This window comes from Epinephelus fuscoguttatus, linkage group LG15 (assembly GCF_011397635.1).
Source record: "Epinephelus fuscoguttatus linkage group LG15, E.fuscoguttatus.final_Chr_v1".
In the NCBI taxonomy this organism is placed as follows: domain Eukaryota; kingdom Metazoa; phylum Chordata; class Actinopteri; order Perciformes; family Serranidae; genus Epinephelus; species Epinephelus fuscoguttatus.
Window position 1 is genome coordinate 9,694,148 of NC_064766.1, and position 17,823 is coordinate 9,711,970.

The window sequence follows — 17,823 nt, forward strand, 5'->3', positions numbered from 1 at the left end:
TTGATCAGATAGTGTACTGTGGGTTTTTAGAGCTATTTCTCTGAAAAGAAGCCGCCTGCTGCAGCCGAAAACAACCCTATAAAAGCAATGAGAGCGAACCAGAACAGTAAAGTTGTGGGCCAACAGCTTAACAATGAGCTGCAACAAGCTATAAAGCTGTGAGAGCTGCAGATTCAAGTGATAATTCTCTGTAGTTTCATCCCTAAAGTTGCCATGTTGTTGTCTCACATTGTATATATATATATATATATATATATATATATATATATATATATATATATATATATATGTACATGTATATACACATTGCGTGACACTGCATGTTTTTGCTGCAATGGAACAACTATCCTAAGAGGCTGTCTCACAGTCTGTCTAGAGGATCCGTGAGTCATCTGATGACCTGTCATGCCAACCTTGTAACGGCTGTAATGAGACATTCATTTCATAACGTTGTTTAAAAGAAGGACAAGACACTCATTCAGGATGTCAAACAAAAATTAATTTATTCTCAGTGGAAAGACAGGAGTGCTTAGTAGACTGTGACAAACAAGTGAGCGTGTGTCGGTGACGAGGCCACGCTTGACGAGATATCCAAACAACGTTTCCAGAACGTTCTGTTATGGGTCACCTGTGTGGCCAGCCCCCACAGAATTCAGTCTCAACACACATACTAATGCCAGTGGGTATAAAGAGAAAAAAAATGAAAAACATCAAACAGCCACAGGTAGATTAGGTTTTCTCTTGTTTGTCCTCCTGTGCTTCAAGAACATCGCAGTGTTCTGTGACTCAGCGTCTGTTGAAGAAAAGTTCAGTCTGGTCATCCCTGCTTACGTCTTACTGCTTATAGCCACTTTGACCTTTTTTTTTTTTTTTTTTTTTTCCTTTCGCCCCACATCCTTCGGTAAAGGGTTCTTTGTGCTGATCGCTCATGATGCATTCAGCGGAAATATGGCTTGAGCGCCTTGTATAAAAATCACAGATGCCACTGGTGGTATCATCAAACACTTCAAAATCGGTACGGGACACAAAAGGTGAATGCGGTGTGAAGATTGTGGCTTAAAAAAATGCAAGGAGCATTTTTTAAATACAAATAAAGGGTCTTGCCTTTGAGATGGCATTGCTAGAGACACTAGCTGGATTGTGCATTAGCTATTGGCCACTGAGGTACAGTCAATCCAGTATCATGTAACTGTAAAACCTACAGGGTCTTGACTTAGATCGTCTACTCGGCATGCTATAAAACAGGGTTCACAATAGGTATATATTAGATTGCTATCAGTCTCTACATAATCAGTGCGTGCTACTTGGGTGTGTGTTTATCTGTGACCCCCTCCCGCTCATTTTACCACTCTAAATGTCCAATCAGCATCTTAATGTGACACTCTCCACTGTCACTAATTTTTTCTCTCCTGCTCTCTTCAGGTAATGACTGCTTGCTGATTCGAGCTGGAGCAGCAAATCAGGCTTGCCTTCTTATCTGTTTCTCTGTTTTTCTCCCCTACCTGGCCTCTTTCCCTCTGAAAATTGGTTTCACTGATAGGGAGAAGATAAATGTTCAGTGCTGAGATCCAGGATGATTTCAGTTTTATCTATCTAACTTTTTCTACCACTTTGTCTCCTTCCATGACATTTCTCTGCCATTGCTTCTACTTCCACCCCTATAAATTTGCTCCCCTTCTCCATCGTGTCTTCCATTTGATTCTCTTCTCCTTCTCCTCCTTGTTTTACACCTCCCCCTCCCCCGTATCCTTCACTCTGGTTCGTGTGTGTACGTGTGCAGGAGTGTGTCTCTTTTGCCTGTGTGTATGCATGTATGTGTGTGTGTCACAGTGCACTGAGGTCGTGGCAGGAGCGAGACTTCTGGCGGAGGATCTTGCTGCCCCTGTGGCGGCTCATCTCTCTGTAGCGCCCCCGATCCCGGTCCCGGTCTCGCCCGTACGAGCGTGGTACCAGCCCTGACAGGAAACGCTTGGCCCGGCTGGTCAGGCTCTCCCTGCGGCCCGCCCCTGGGTCGCCATCAGTCCAGCCAGGACCCACGCAGTCACCCCTCGCGGTCCGAACTGCCGCCTCCAACAGCTCATTGGTACCGTGGTCCAGGGAGGCTGAGAGCTCCATGTAGAGGCAATCGAACATTAGGGCACTGGATTGGGCCTCTGGTGAGAGAGAGGAAGCTTTTTTATTGCACACATTATATATAATCGAGGCTTCACACACTGGCAGCTGCAAATGGCAAGTAGAGGCAGCAGTTTGAGATTTAAAGACATTGGATCATGGAACCAGCAAACCATCAACAACCTTTTAACAACCCTGCTGCTGCGTGATGAGTATCACCACAACATAATACCTCCGGATCAACAGCTCACTGCCGTTAGGAAGACTCCATTAGGGTCTTAAGTGTTAATTTGTTGCTTCTTATGTTCCAGATTGTTACAAATAGAGTCAGTCTACAGCATGTCACATCGTGGGAAAGGGAAATCCCTCTCTGTAAAGTGTGCCCGTGAAATCTCATCTGATAGCCATGACAGTGAAAGTGAAATAGTGATAAAGGGTGAATGTTTTTTTGAGGGGATTGTGATTTATTATAATATAAAAAAATATTTTTATACTACAAAAAAGGCATTTTCCATAGAATTATCACAAGTATTTCATATAGGCCAACGGTATGACTGATCACATTTAAGATAGGCATGAAAGTCCATTCTTGACCTTGGAAATGCAAAACACAACCAAAACAATCCCAACCCAAGGTCCACTTATGCGCTTTTTTCCCCCTGAGATTTCAACCATGGTACAATCTTATTTAAAAGATGGAGTTCAGTTCAGCTCAGTTGTCATCAGTGTTGGGGTACCTTAATCACATTTACTAATCAAACAACTATGTCGTGCTGGCGTTGCATAAGTATTTCAATCAGCAGCATTGTCCAGTGCACCCATGGAGAGGCTCTTCAGTCTGGGTAATCTTGTGCTGAGTCTGAGGAGGAACAGGTTATCCGACAAAAGATTTGAGAGACTCCTCCTTATTAGGGCATAACCGCTGCTTTAGTAATGCACATGATTTATTGAGTGAGCCTGTTCAACACATTTTTTTCCTTTCAAGTCTGTCATCATCGAATGATGTTAGGAAGGCTGATATTGTATTTAGCCCTACTGATATATTATTTTAAAACAATTAATATTTGTAACAGACAGTGTTAGGAAGGCCAACCTCTTATATATTGTTTTATATGGATATAGTTTTATATTGAGGCAGTTATAGCCCACTGCAGTGCCGCCATGATTCTCCTGAGCCTTGTTTTGTGCTGATATGTGGAAATATGGAAAGTTTAATGTTATAATATTATTAACTTGCAATTAGCTTTGTGACAATATAACACAAATAAGAGTAATGAATAGTGTAACTAAATAATTAAGTTAAGTCATGCATTACTTTTATGTAAAGGAACGTGTAATGTATATTACTTTTTTGGATTAACGACCCCAATACTGGTTGCCGTGGAGATAGATGAGTTTACATGTGACTGAGCAACCTCTATCTGCTGATAAGGACTGTGTAATACAGTTGAAAGCAAGAACAACAAATAAAGCCAGTGACTGAACCTTGAGTTTGGATTGTTGTTGTCAAATTTCCAAGGTAAAAAAAAAAAAATGTGCAGATGAAATCATAACATAACAGCTCACATGGCATCATATTAATTTCCAACTGAGCAACTCCATCTGCTGATGAAGACTGTGTGATTATTAGCTTTTAAAAAAGCTAATAAGTGGACCTTGAGTTGGATTTTTTTTAGGGATTTTGAACAATGTTCAGAAATATGTGAAAAATGTGCTGATTTTTAAAAGAAGATTGGTGGACTGACAGTGGCAACTGTAGTTCAGAAGTCCTCCGGTAAAGACCGCTGCTCAGACCATATTCAGTTAGAGAAAAGGAGGAAGTTGATATTAAAAATTACAAAGCAAAAAATGGTTAAACCCAAAATTAAAAAGATACAACAACAGAGCTGTAAATAGTAATGTTAAAATGAGAAATTACCTGGCTTTATGACTAACGTCTTTTTTCATACAATTTTTTAGTTTTACATTAAATAATCATCTTTTCCAATTCAACTAATTAGCCTTTGTTGCATTGTAATGTTTGCAAAGAGCCGGAAAGAGAGACAGTGATGGCAGGATGGGGTAAATGTTGCCACCTAGCTGAGTTGTATAAGCTCAAATCTCTTTGCTGCAGCTCAAATAAAAAAATCGTTTCCATCTCAATGTGACTCTCCTGGATAAGGACACTAAACAAGGCTCAGTATCTCGGCTAAACGCTGCTGTTTGTCCCTGCTCAAACACGCCTGGATGATAAGGAAAGCTGACAGATACAGATCATTCTGCAACAAACGGGCTTCACTGTCAGCTCAAATAGCATTTTTTTTTCAACTATACTTCAGCTTTTTTTTTGATTGCCTCTGCTCTGCTCTCTCAGAGCCAGTATCCGAGCACTCTTGAGCAGCTGTGCGCAGAAAAGGCTTTTGAGGGTTTATTATTGGGATTCATAATAACTGTATAAAACTTACACTGCATGAACTCAAAATGACTGCAAAGTGTTGGCAGCAGGAAGATTTTGCTGCCATAGACGAATTTCATGTTGTCATGCCAAGTCATGATTTTCCCTGACAAATCTGCAGGTTGTAAAACAAAATGTTCCTGTACCTCTTATTAACTTTTTCTGGTGCATTTAGCAGCATATTTTTTTTCCGTCCATAGAGTTTGCTCGGTGGTCATGGAGACAGATCTGTTGACATGGGACTGAGCAAACTGTAGTTACAGGAAAAAAGTAAGCAGTTCATAAGCTGAACTTGAAGATGATTTACGAAACACTTATACCCCATTAAATCTAATTAAAACCTTGTTAATATTCTGAACTATGGCCATTGCAATTTCACATGTAAATCTGTTTTTTGTGTGGCTGCATTTACATGGCATGAACACATACTGAACAGGTATTACAAAAAAACAAAACTAGATTTGATCTGGGCGTAATAATCCAGCCGCACAGCAGCTGTCGACTCACAGCAGTGTCACATAATAGTCTGTGAGGTAAGAGCGGGAGGAAAAGAGACAAATCCCAAACCGGGTCAACGGGGCTTATCCTAATACCTATGACAGCTGATTGAATCGAACTAAATCTTTATAACCTGTTAAAAGAGTGTTTGGGAAATTGAATTGGAGAGGAGGGGAAACAAAGGGAAGAGAGGAGAGGTGAACAGAGGAGAACAGGGGAGACAAGGAGAGGTGGAAACAAGAGAGGAGAAAAGAGGAAACAAGGAAAGGAAAATGGAGAGCAGGGGAGTAGGGAAAGGAGAGGAAATTAGGAGAGGACAGAAGAGTAGGAAGCATGAGAAGACAAGAGAAGAGTCAGGGAGATGAGTGGAGGAGAGGATAGAAAATGACAAAATGAGAGGAGAGGAAACAAAATGAGGAGAGGAGATAAGAGCACAAGACGAAAGGTAACGAGAGGACACAAAGGAGGGGAAGGACAGCTGATGAGAGGAAACAGGAAATGAAATGAAACGAGGAGAGAAGAGGAAATGAGGAGCAGGAAGAGAGGAGAGGAGGCAATGAGAGGACACAAGGGAAGGGAAGGGCAGTGGAGGACAGGAAACAAGAAAATGAGATGAAACCATGTGTGGAGAGGAAATAAGGAAGCAAGAAGTGAGGATGGGAGATAGGAGATGAAACAAGAGGAGGGAACAAGGAAAGGAAACAAGTAGGGTAGAGGAGGAAACAAGAAAGGAGAGGAGATGAAGACAAATGGACAATATAGGAAACGAGAGTACAGAGGAGACTAAGAGAGGAGAGGAGAGAATATGAGGAGAACAGGTATGGAAATGAGAGAAGCAGAGGAGAAGCATGAGAAAAGGAGAGGCTAGGAAACAAGGCGGGGAGAAGAGGGTAGAGGAGGAAACAAGGAAGGAGACAAGACAAGAGGAGAAGAGACAAGAGGAGAGGAGAGTAAACGAGGAGAGTAAATTATGAGGCGAATAAATAAGAAGAACAGAGGAGGAAACAAGAGGAGAAGAAATGAGGAGAGTAAACAAAAGGACAGGAGAGGCTAGGAAACAAAAGGAGGGAGAGTAGGGGAGAGGAAACAAGGTGAGGAGGCAGAGGGCCACCCAAAAGTTTCTACCTGTGTGCTGACAAAGACAAAGAGACAGACAGAGAATAAAGTGAGAGTCACATTGAGACGAAAAGGAAGAAAGATGTGAGTCACAGGGACAGAGGATGGAGACGCTGAAAAGAGATGACAGGCAAGATTGCAGATGAAATGAACAAACAGAAGGAGAGGAAGGAGACAGAAGGAGACAGACGGACGGGGAGAGAGACAGAAAGAATGCAGACTAAGCAAACAGAGCCAGAGTGCACATTAATCAAAGCCCTGAGGAGCAAGGCCATACCACAGCCATATTAAGCAAATGATAAATACATTCCTGTGTGACAGTGTATGTGTCACTGTGTGTGTTAATGCTAGGGAGAGATATGTAGCAAAGGGGGGAAGGTGAGAGATAGGAGAATAAAAGTGTCACTGTATATGCCATAAATAGACTTTATGACTTCAGCACTCTCCACCGGGCCCCAGGTTCTTTAAAGAGGATGTTAGTTAGCCGGGCAGGCCGGGTCAGCTTCCTCCGTCAGGCTCACATATCAGAAAAAATACATGTGGTCTGTCCAGAGAGAACATAAGAACATCCTTGTCAGGTGCCTCGGGAATAGAGAGGGAGCATTTCCATATCGCTGACCACATCGCTGCTCCTGGGTTGTTGTTGTTGTTTTTTTTTATGTAGACAGAATATGCTGAGTATAGGCATCTCTCATTATTCATTCCTCGCCTCCCTCCCTTCTCCTTCCACTCGTGTCATTAAGAATACACCAAAGCAGTGACCGAACTTGAGTCGACACCAATGTGCAAGCACCGATGCGCACACATTTTACACTTGCTGCCTCTGTTTAAGTCGTACAAAAAAGCAAACCAAACAGGATTTGACCTCAGACTGTGGTTTCTACACTTCCACACAATAAACTCATACACACAGACTTCTCTATTCTTGTGTCCTTGTGAGAACCTTCCACTGACTGTACGCTTTTTCTCAGTCTTTTCCCTCATTGCTATATGCATGAAGTTAACCCCAAATCCACGAAACAATAGCTTAAACTTAAATCATGTCATTAATGAAACCGAATTTTGTTAGAACTCTAATCATAATCCTAAACTTAACCAGACTCTTTGTAGAATTAGACCAAAACACTAAAGATTAAAAACAATAAAGACAATACAAATTTTTCTAGTATATATGTTATTTAAAATAAGACACACACAAGCTCCGACACAATGTATTGAAACAGTGTGTTTCACAGGTGTGAAACAAGCTTTATCTGCCCATCACTAGCTTACATGGTTGTTTTGGTATTTTGTCCAACACCATCTTGGTTTTTTGGAGCTAGAAGTGACCAAATTTGGATGAGAGGGTGGAGCTATGTAAAAGTGATGGGTGGATCAGACTCAGATTGCGGTATTGCCTCGCAGCCTGTCATTCAGAGTGGCCCGCCCTTAATTATGCATAACTTAAAGTCAACCCTTAATTGTCATGAAGCTAAAGAGACCAAAACTGTTTTTGTACCAGGCTGTTAATGTGTCTATATCTGCCGTAAAGTTGAACATTTTAACATGGGGATCTACGGGTATTGACTCACTTTTAAAGCCAGCCTCAAGTGGCCATTCACGGAACTGCAGTTTTTGGCACTTCAGCATTGGCCCTATTTTTCAGCCCTGTATTTGGCGCTTGAGGCAAATTGGTTAGCAAATTACTATACACTAGCACACATAGAGTATTAGCATTATATTTGAGGCCCTTTGCTTCAGCCTCCACCAACTCATGAGGAAAATATCAGGGACTTGGCTAGCCCATCTACTTTACTGTGTTTGTATATGGGGGTTTTGTGGGGACAGTGGGTTGCACTCATAAAACCTATGTCTACATACACTGGGAAAACAAGAGGGAATAGCTTAAAGTAACATGTAAAAAAAAAAAAAAAAGAGCCAAAAGTAAAAGCATGGTAGAGCTACAGGGATGAGTGTGGGTTCTCTGCGGGTTGACTAGCAATCTTTTCAAATCACAGGGAGTCATTTGACATCAAAAATGGTTAAACACTAAAAGCTGAGTCAAATGGAGGCTAACATGAAACTGCTATCTGGATTCTTGTGAGGATTCATTATTCAAACTTGTATTGTATCTGAAAGTTGAGTTCACCTCTGTTCACTGACAATTTCTGCAAATTACAGATGAGACAATTTACCTTTAAAGCCTCCCAGGACCAGCTGCAAAGGTTTAAGAGGGGTAATTTAGCAATTCTAAATGGCAACTATAAAGGGCAGAATTTGACGAAATGGGCAGGCCAGGATTGTCTTTAATAAAAGAGCTACAGAATAACCTCTTTTGTACTGGCAAGGAAATATATTCCAACACCACCCAAATGATATGTGGAAAAATCAATGCATTGATGTTAACACCAGCTATACAGACTCCCTTTGTAAAATATCCTCATTCTGAAGGTCGGAAGTGGTTCTTTCAAGGACAGCAAAACAAGCTAGACTCTCCCCCAACACACAACCACACACTCACACAACGCGTTCCACACATCTCTTTGAACCAAGACTCCCGTTCATATGCACACCATTCTCATACATTCGCTCTTCCCTCTATCATTTCTCCTCTCATCCCTCTTATCACAGCCCTCGCCACGAAACAGCCTCGCAGACATCAGCCAGAGAGAAGATTGAGAGAGATGAAGCGTCTGCTTGTTTGTGTGTTCACTGCGTCTGTATACAAGCAGGCAGTTGTGCACGTATGTCGAGTACAAATATACATAAAGATAGTAAGAGCGGTGGCGTCCTGTAAGAGGGAGATAATCCCAAAAGAGATGTGCCATCTGGAAAAAACAAAACAAGACAAAAAGAGGCTCAAGGGACACAGAGAGATGGAGCCCCTCCAGAGGAATAGATAGGGAGGTATAGTGTAATGTTTGCAACATATGCAAAAGATGCGTCTTTATATTTGATGATGTGACAGTGGATACATTAACGACTTGCAGCAAACTGCAGAGATGACTGTAAAGTTTTGAATTTGTATACCATATAAACTGTGAATGCAAGTTCATGTCAAGGTCTTTCCTCCCTCTCAGCTGCAGTCACTCCACACCCATTTGAAACATGAATGAAATTCAGACAATGGGACAGCCTGCCAGTGCTACAAAAAAAATAAAATAAAATAAAAATTGCCCATTAAGTCCAGCAGAAGCATAACCTGCCTGTGGTCTGATCTCTGTTCAGTGGGTTTTCACCACTATCTGGGTTCAGTACAGCACTGTGTGTTTCTTCTTCAGTGAATTTACTTTGCCAAGACCTTGCTTCAGTATTGCATGCCAAAATATATAAAAGTGAAGCTCGCTGTTCAACAGTGATATCTACCAGAGTAAAGTGAGCTTTTCGATTCACAGGATTTATTCATTTTGCAGAGGGAATTGTGAATCAAAATAACACTTACACATGCCTATAAAAATATTCATCCCCATGGTCTTTTTCATGTTTGTTTTCTGTTGTTACATTGAACCACAGTGGATGGAATTAGGATTTCTTGACAGTGATCAACAGAAAAACACACTTCCCACACAAAAAACCAAACCTCATGCATGTGTACCTAAACTGAATACAAATACAAAGCACAAAATAATCAACTGCATTAATTATTCATCCCCATCAATACTTAATAAGGGCAACTTTGGCAGCAGTTGCAGCCTTTAGTCTACTGAATGTGGATCATCTTGTTTCTACTTTGCACCCCAGGCACTCTTTTGTTTATACCCATTTATGATTGTGAGCTATTCAGTAATCTCATGGTGGATTTGTTTGAAATGTTGTCATGATGCCATTCTTACCTGAAATAACGTCTAATTTTATCTTTAAAAATACAGGTATATTTAACCTGGAATTATGTGGCTCACTTGGATTACTCACATAATTTACTTTATTACCACAACTGGATGATTTATGTTTGTCATAGCAACCCTACATGCAGAAATTTGCAGGTGAAACACAACTAGCCTAAATGCTAATGTTGGCACACTCATTATGACCTATGTTAACATGCTGATGGTTAGCAGGTGTTGTTTTGAGTAAATTTTTCACCCACTTGCTGTGGTTGCATGGACAATATTAGAATATGACTTTTCTGATTTTGCGCAAAGTGGTTCAGTCCACTGTGTTTTTGTCCCCAACTTTACTGAGAAAATTCAATTCGTTACATAAAGTGCAGATTAAGTAGTGAGTAATTTAAGTGTAACCCAGGTTATTTAACTGCAGCTTCAAATTACAGATGTCCCTTTTAAACATCTCACATGCAGATTATTGGTAGACACTAGAATTTACAGATGTCCCTAAAATGTCTCACAAGCAGGATACTGCCACTGGCCATGAGGTCCTGATAGACAATTATGTCCAACAACTCCACAATTCAGCCTGTAACAGCAATGTTAAGTGAGGCTATTGTTTCAAAATCAAAGAGCATTCACATAAGAACATAGCACTAAATATTTTTTTAATTCACGAATGATTCGGGGCGGCACGGTGGTGTGGTGGTTAGCACCCTTGCCTCACAGCAAGAGGGTTGCCAGTTCGATCCCAGGTGTGGGAGCCCTTCTGTACGGAGTTTGCATGTTCTCCCCGTGTCAGCGTGGGTTCTCTCCGGCCCAGTCCAAAGACATGCAGATTGGGGACTAGGTTAATTGGTGACTCTAAATTGTCCGTAGGTGTGAATGTGAGCGTGAATGGTTGTTTGTCTCTATGTGTCAGCCCTGCGATAGTCTGGCCTGTACCCTGTACCCTGCCTCTCGCCCGATGCCAGCTGGGATAGGCTCCAGCCCCCCGTCAAGAGGATGAAGCAGTTAGAAGATGAATGAATGAATGAACGAATGATTCTCTGTCAAAATCAGCAGAGGGAAGCTCGTAGACACAGCTGTTGCAGCATAACAATGCAAGCACCATCTACATCACCTAACGTTACCTCCACGTGGGCCAAACATGTGCAGAAAGAATATATTTATTCTAACCAGAGAAAGAAACAATCAGATTAAACCTTTAAATGGTTATTAGTAATGAATAGTTTCCCATTGAATGGACCACCCCTCTCAACCTGATTGAGAATTCTTTTCAATCAGGCTGGAGCGGGCAAGTCTCCTCTGATTTGCGTGGTTACGTGAATTATTTTTATTCTGATTGGGCTATTATTCTGATAATTAGTGGAATATTAGGGTCCATGTAAGAACACCTAATAGAGTGTTAGCTTGCTAACATCTGCTTATTTGCGCAAAGTGCTGCTGAGGCTGAAGGGATTATAATTATTCGGTTATAACTTAAGTCTTGGTCAAATGAACATTTTTATCTGATGATGACTTTAGATGACCAAAAGATGACCAAATTTCATAACATTTCATCCAGTTGGGGAAATGTCAAGATGAAATATGACAATCCATCAAACAGATGGGAAATTCAAAACCATATTAAACTGCTGGTGAATCAAAGGATATTACAGTTCCTGATGTCCCACTGGTAACTGATGCATTACGGAGGCCGTCTGGTTTATTTCGAAAGCCAGTGGCTAGCAGGATGCTAGCTAAGCTGGTGCCCAGCTTCTCTTCGTATTTACTGATGTTTACATTTGACAACCTCAACCTGGCTGACTAGCAGAAGTGAGCAGGAAGAGATTGTACAGACTGGTGAGTTGATGTCCTCATCCTGATGAGTTACTCACAGCCACACGCCACCGTCATCTAAAGCCAACCACAAAAATCAACACCAAAACTAACAATACTAACATTTAGCCCAAATTTACTGGAGCTGGCAGAAAGGCAACTGGAAATGTGTTGAGATATTTCAGTCTGGATCAAACTCAGTGACGGACTCAGGATGTTTGAAGGGCAGGGGCGAAAAGGAAAAAAGGGCACCTACTGAATGACATAGGGACAAGAGGGCAGCCAAAAGGGTACATCTGCTCGTTTTGATCCAATAGGGCACATCGTCTTGTTTTGATCACTCAAGAGGGCAGCCAAAAGGGCACATCCGCTCGTTTTCAGCATTCAAGAGGGCAGCTGATAGGGCACATCCTCTCATTTTCACCGATCCATCAGTGACCAAACTGGTGGACTGAAGGGCTAACTGAATAGCAGCCCCAATTCTAGTATGGCTAAAAATACCATCCTCTTTTGTTTCATGGAAGGATTGGCCAGCTATTTTTTTTCAATAGGCTTCAATGCATGTTGATACCTTGACTTTTCTGTGTTTTAGCCATAAATATCTGCACAGCTTAAACTGGAGTAATCAAATATTTTGTGTTTTATTGTTCACAAGTTCAATTTGTAGATTTGTCTTTCTGTTCAATTCAATTCAGTTCAATTCAATTTAATTATAAAGCCCAATATCAAAAATCATTTGCCTCAGGGGGCAGCATCCCTCCTTTAATCTCAAAAAGAGCAAGGGAAGAGAAGGGATCCCTGTTCCAGGATGGACAGACGTGCAATAGATGTCGTACAGATCACATTAACATAATAAACTTGCAGCAATACATATGACAAAGTGATACATAAGAGAGTTTTGACATCATTGTCAAAAAGCTGATTAACACTAAGGAAACTCTGTGTGGTAAACAATACAACATTACAAAAGCCATGGGGATAAATTGATTTTATTTGATATTTCCAACCCTTTAAAAGAATAATAGATCATAGATTTTTCTTCCCACAAGGAGTTTACCAACAGAGCGTTTATCCCTGGATATTGTAAACAGTGAAGAAATTGATTTTGCTCATCAAAGATAGATCCCCCAAGAGTCTTTCTAATGGAGACTGATGTCGGCTTGGAGAAAGATTTATGGTAGAATACCAGGGCAGAGAGAGAGCTGAGCCAAGACAGAGAAAGAGAGAAAAGAGGATAAATGAAAGGGATGGATGAGTAACTGCACAAAGAACACTACCATTGTTCTCCTGGGGAAAATGTGTCTGTATGTGTGCGTGTGCCTGACTACACATATATATCCACACATCCATTATAACCAGCAGAAAAAAGCATCAATATCTAGTCAATCACTGTAATTACAAGAAATTTTCCATTTGAGATGTTTCATTTGGAGAGCTGCTTGAAATGCACAATAAAGAAGCGAACAAAAGAGTGCATTTCAAATCTTTCTTGTGCATTTCTTTTCTTGCATCACACAGCAGTCTGGCATTTGTACATCATCGCTTGTGTCTGGGAAGATGGAAACTAAGTGTTTTTGAAGCTCCCAGTCCTCCTCAGTTACCTCTGTTTTCCTTTTAAGTATTCAGTTCTCACATGGCACAAAGTTTATGATGACAACGGTGGCGGCTTTACAACTAGAAATTATTAGTCATTTTTTAAACAGTGAGTCCTTTGAGGTAGGCACATGTGAGATTCTTACTGGTAGTTGCCGACCGTCAATTTTATCAGCTGAAAATGATGACCGTCATTCACAGATTTTATTGGCTTTCGCTAACTAGCTTATTAAGCTAATGTTATCTCCATGACGTAGTTGAAAATTTGGTCAAACACAGCTTTACAGTCTTGTTATGGTGGTGACGTTACGTCATGTGACCAAAGTGTGATTCATTTATAGCCTAACATTAGCTTTCTCTGGTGAGTGCATTCAGACTTAAATAATCATGGAAGTGGTATTAATTTGTAAAGATTATCTTGCTGAACAAAAGTGTGAGTAGATCTTTTTTTTTCAGAAAAAAATCTATAATTCGATGGAAAAATCCTGTTGGCTTTTTGACAAGGGAATCAGGGCGATGCTAACTTCCATGTCAGCCTACAGAAAAACATCATCCCTGGTGGACTCTATTATTAACAATGCCAACCACAATCTGGTAGGAGGCCCCAGAGTAGCCCCAGAACACACTGGAGAGATTGGTTATGTATCTCATCTGCCCTGGAAACCCCTCAGGATCCCCCAGGATTAGCTGGAAAATATTGCTAGGAAAGGGAGTCTGGGGTCTGGAGTCTGATCAGGAGTACCTTGCTCAGCCTGCTGCCCCCACAACCCAGCCCTAGATAGGTGGATGAAAATGGATGGAAAACGACTACAAATCCAGCCTTAGATAAATTTCTCATTAGGAAGGGAGTGTCTTGAAAAATAATTTAATATTGTTTTCTTAATGTTACTGTTTTTAGCTGCCTTTAAAAAACACCACTTCCCATAAACCCTAGATGTTGTCCATGGGTGAGTCAAGGGGCTGCCATTCACTCAGTACTGGTGAGTTTTATGGATATTGACAAGGGCTGTAATCAAATATGGCAATATCCAAATCTCAGTGGCAATTTTTTGATAAAGGTAAAATGTGTCAATATATACAATTATAAAAAAACAAAAAAACCCATTGTGTTGTGCTACAGAGATGCCCGGCCTACAAATCACATTCCAGATGTAAGGGAACACGCTTGTTTGGTATACAGACTCCAGCAAAAATCCCATAGTCATCATTTTTATATATTTTTTTCAGTGAAAATGAAATGCAAAAATTACAAGACCCACTAACTCATATCACCATTGCAATATCTGTCAAAATAATTGCAATATCTTTTTGTGTGTGTGTGTGTGTGTGTGTGTGTGTGTGTGTGCATCTGTCTTGCAGCCCTGTTATGGATAGAACCAATTTGCCATGCTTGGAAATTTTTAACCGAGCTGTAATTTTTTTCTGCACTCACAAAATTGTTTAATTATGATAAGAATACAAAGATTTCCATTTCTAATGGCAAGTGGAGTAATTGCTGTTGATTTGTCTGCTTAATGGAGCATGTTCCCGTAAAACCCGGGAACATGCTCCATTTTTCTTCAGAAAGACTGATAAAAGAACACTGAATGAGGGATTGCTTCAAATTACAGAAGCTAGTGGACCAGAGGCTGCCCTGACATGATGTCATGATTTTGGCTTTGTAAATGCTGTTGATAATGTTAGAATAAAAGATGACATTCTCTCTCTTGGTGTTGTGTACCTTCCCACTATGGGCCATGATACCCTCCTTGCATTGTCCATGAATCAGTAAACCATTAAAACCAAAAATTCTCACCAGTAATTATCCATGTGGAAAAAACTGAATAAAATGTACATTGTTTTAGTTTGCAGTGTAGAACTAGATAGTCCTTGTATTAAAAGTATGATAAGGAAAAATATGAGACCAAACAAGTATTTTTTTCTAACATAATTCCTGCTGAGGGCGGCACGGTGGTGTGGTGGTTAGCACTCTTGCCTCACAGCAAGAGGGTTGCCGGTTCAATCCCGGGCGTGGGAGCCCTTCTGTGCAGAGTTTGCATGTTCTCCCCGTGTCAGCGTGGGTTCTCTCCGGGCACTCCGGCTTCCTCCCACAGTCCAAAGACATGCAGATTTGGGGACTAGGTTAATTGGTGACTCTAAATTGTCCATAGGTGTGAATGTGAGTGTGAATGGTTGTTTGTCTCTATGTGTCAGCCCTGTGATAGTCTGGCGACCTGTCCAGGGTGTACCCTGCCTCTCGCCCGATGTCAGCTGGGATAGGCTCCAGCCCCCCCGCGACCCTCAAGAGGATGAAGCGGTTAGAAGATGAATGAATGAATGAATTCCTGCTGTTATGCTTACATAATTTACATAAGAGAGAGATTATGCTTTATTATTTTTATAATCAAATAGTATGTTTCACTTCTACTGTTAGAAAGGAAAACTATTTAAGGGCTATTTTAGGGCTAACCAATGTGTTTGGTGAACACAACGCTGTCACAGACAATGATTTTGGCTGGGGTTGCTTAAATGTTAACTCCCCAGTTCCAATTAAAAGCAGGCAGGGCTGCTAATATAGCATCCAGGATCAGCTTCCATAGTAGGGAAATGCTTCACAGTGAACATGCTATTGTGGACGAGCACGTAGCCTGTAACCCCATAAAGTGCTTATTTTGGCCATGGAAGTAACATCTGGTTAGGTTTCTACTATGTAATCCATAGCCTGACAGACCTGCCCTGCCTTGATATGGTTGCTAAGCTACGATTGGACAATCACTGTTCAGGGGAGGGGGTTGTCAAACGGCCAGTTGCGTGCATGAATGACAGGTTTACATTACAGACACTCTACTTACCCTCTGAGCTGATTTCACGGGAGCGGACAAGGTCGCTCTTGTTGCCCACTAGGATGATTGGTGTGTGTGGCTGGGACTCCCTGAGGAGGAGGCGGAGTTGGGCGGTGCGGTGGAAACTTCGCCTGTCAGTCACTGAGAAGACCAGGATACACACATCACACTGTAGAGTGGAGAGGTCCTGGGGATACAAAAACACACATGCACATTAATAAAACAACACCTCAGTGGAGCTGATTAGTACTGCATACATCATGGAGAGGTCTGATGACAGCTCAATAGGTGTGGGATGTCAGGTAGCTACACATAATGCCTGATCCATCACTTGCCATCAACAAATTAACAATTCGTCCTTGAACAACACATTTAAACTCAGATTCCTCCACAAGTCCCTGTTTTGTTTCACTGGAGCTTAGCCACTGAAAGGACGTCAGTGCCAATACCAGGCAGGCGGCACTCAAAGTTTTTATCACCGTCCCATGAGAAGACACAGAGGAGGCTTTGCCCAACTTGACTGTACACACGACACGCTTCACTTTGAATCTCCTGACCCTTTTGACAGTGAACAAAAACATCCCATCGGGGCTTCCTGTCACAGAGGCTCAATTAGGCCGAGTGGCTCTAGCAGAAACAGCAGCTTGGGACTGCCTGAGACCATCTTTGTCCTCTCCTCGCTTTCTCTCCTGATTCTGTCAGCAGCATTTACATTGAACTAAAGGTGGTTCATGGGTGTAAAATAGGTCATGGCAAAGTTCTCCGGGCTGTAACTTGAACAAAATCTCAACTTTAAGTCATCAAATCCAGGGAGTGTCCAAACCCCTCCCTGCTGATCATTGGTTGACCTAATTATTTATCAGCAAGTATGAATACTTTGTCAAAGGTCTACTGATTGGGTGAGTGCTATTAAATAAAGGGAGTTTGCCATATGGTTCAGGGTTTAGTGAAACGAATTCCCTGTGACTGTGAACTGGGGAGTAAAATGCAATCCATTTTTATCATGCGGATTAGGTATGCACCATTTGTGTCACACAGCATTATAGCTTTTCATGTGAATCACCGTCTTTGTTGAGAGTATAACGGAAGAACATCACTTTTACCAGTTAGTTCCCTTTTTTCCCCTTAAAGTAGCACTAATAATCATCTTTACACGAACAATAGGTCAAATGATTACGTGTAATGTCAAAGATGTCAATCACAGTGACGTACCCTCAGAAAATCACCACCAAACCTTACAGATCCCTCAGCTCCATGGAGCTTTTTATCATCTATGAGCCAGTTTACATCAGGTATTAACATGCGTAGACAGCCAAGACACACTGACGTTTAAATATGTGTCTATCATGTGTCTCAAAATGACCAGATCAGATCAGAGGATCAGATTTCGTTACTGCCTACGTCACTTACACTAGAAGGTCAAAGGGCCCCACTTGGAGTTATTACATCCACACGCATATAGCTGCTCGCTAGTCGCATTAGTCGTTTTGTCGGTGCAGCTGGAGATATCGCTGTCAGCAAAATTCAACATGTCTCCTTTCATGGGGCAAAATGATGGACTGTCATGCAACACTTCGTCCAACTTGTCACAAAATGGGCAATTATAGAGGGCCTGGCACCAAAA

At 41.4% G+C, this 17,823-nt stretch overlaps 1 protein-coding gene across 1 annotated transcript in view; it reads right to left on the reverse strand.

Annotated features, from left to right (window-relative positions):
* Positions 1–484: 484 nt before the first annotated feature.
* Positions 485–17,823, reverse strand: part of rem2 (RAS (RAD and GEM)-like GTP binding 2) — a 35,239-nt gene continuing 17,900 nt past the window's right edge. The window contains exons 4-5 of the mRNA XM_049599189.1: positions 16,209–16,386; positions 485–2,153 (exon numbers count right to left, since the gene is read on the reverse strand). Coding sequence (XP_049455146.1) covers positions 1,825–2,153; positions 16,209–16,386 — 507 coding nt within the window. The 3' untranslated portion in view covers positions 485–1,824. The remainder of the gene's footprint in view (positions 2,154–16,208; positions 16,387–17,823) is intronic.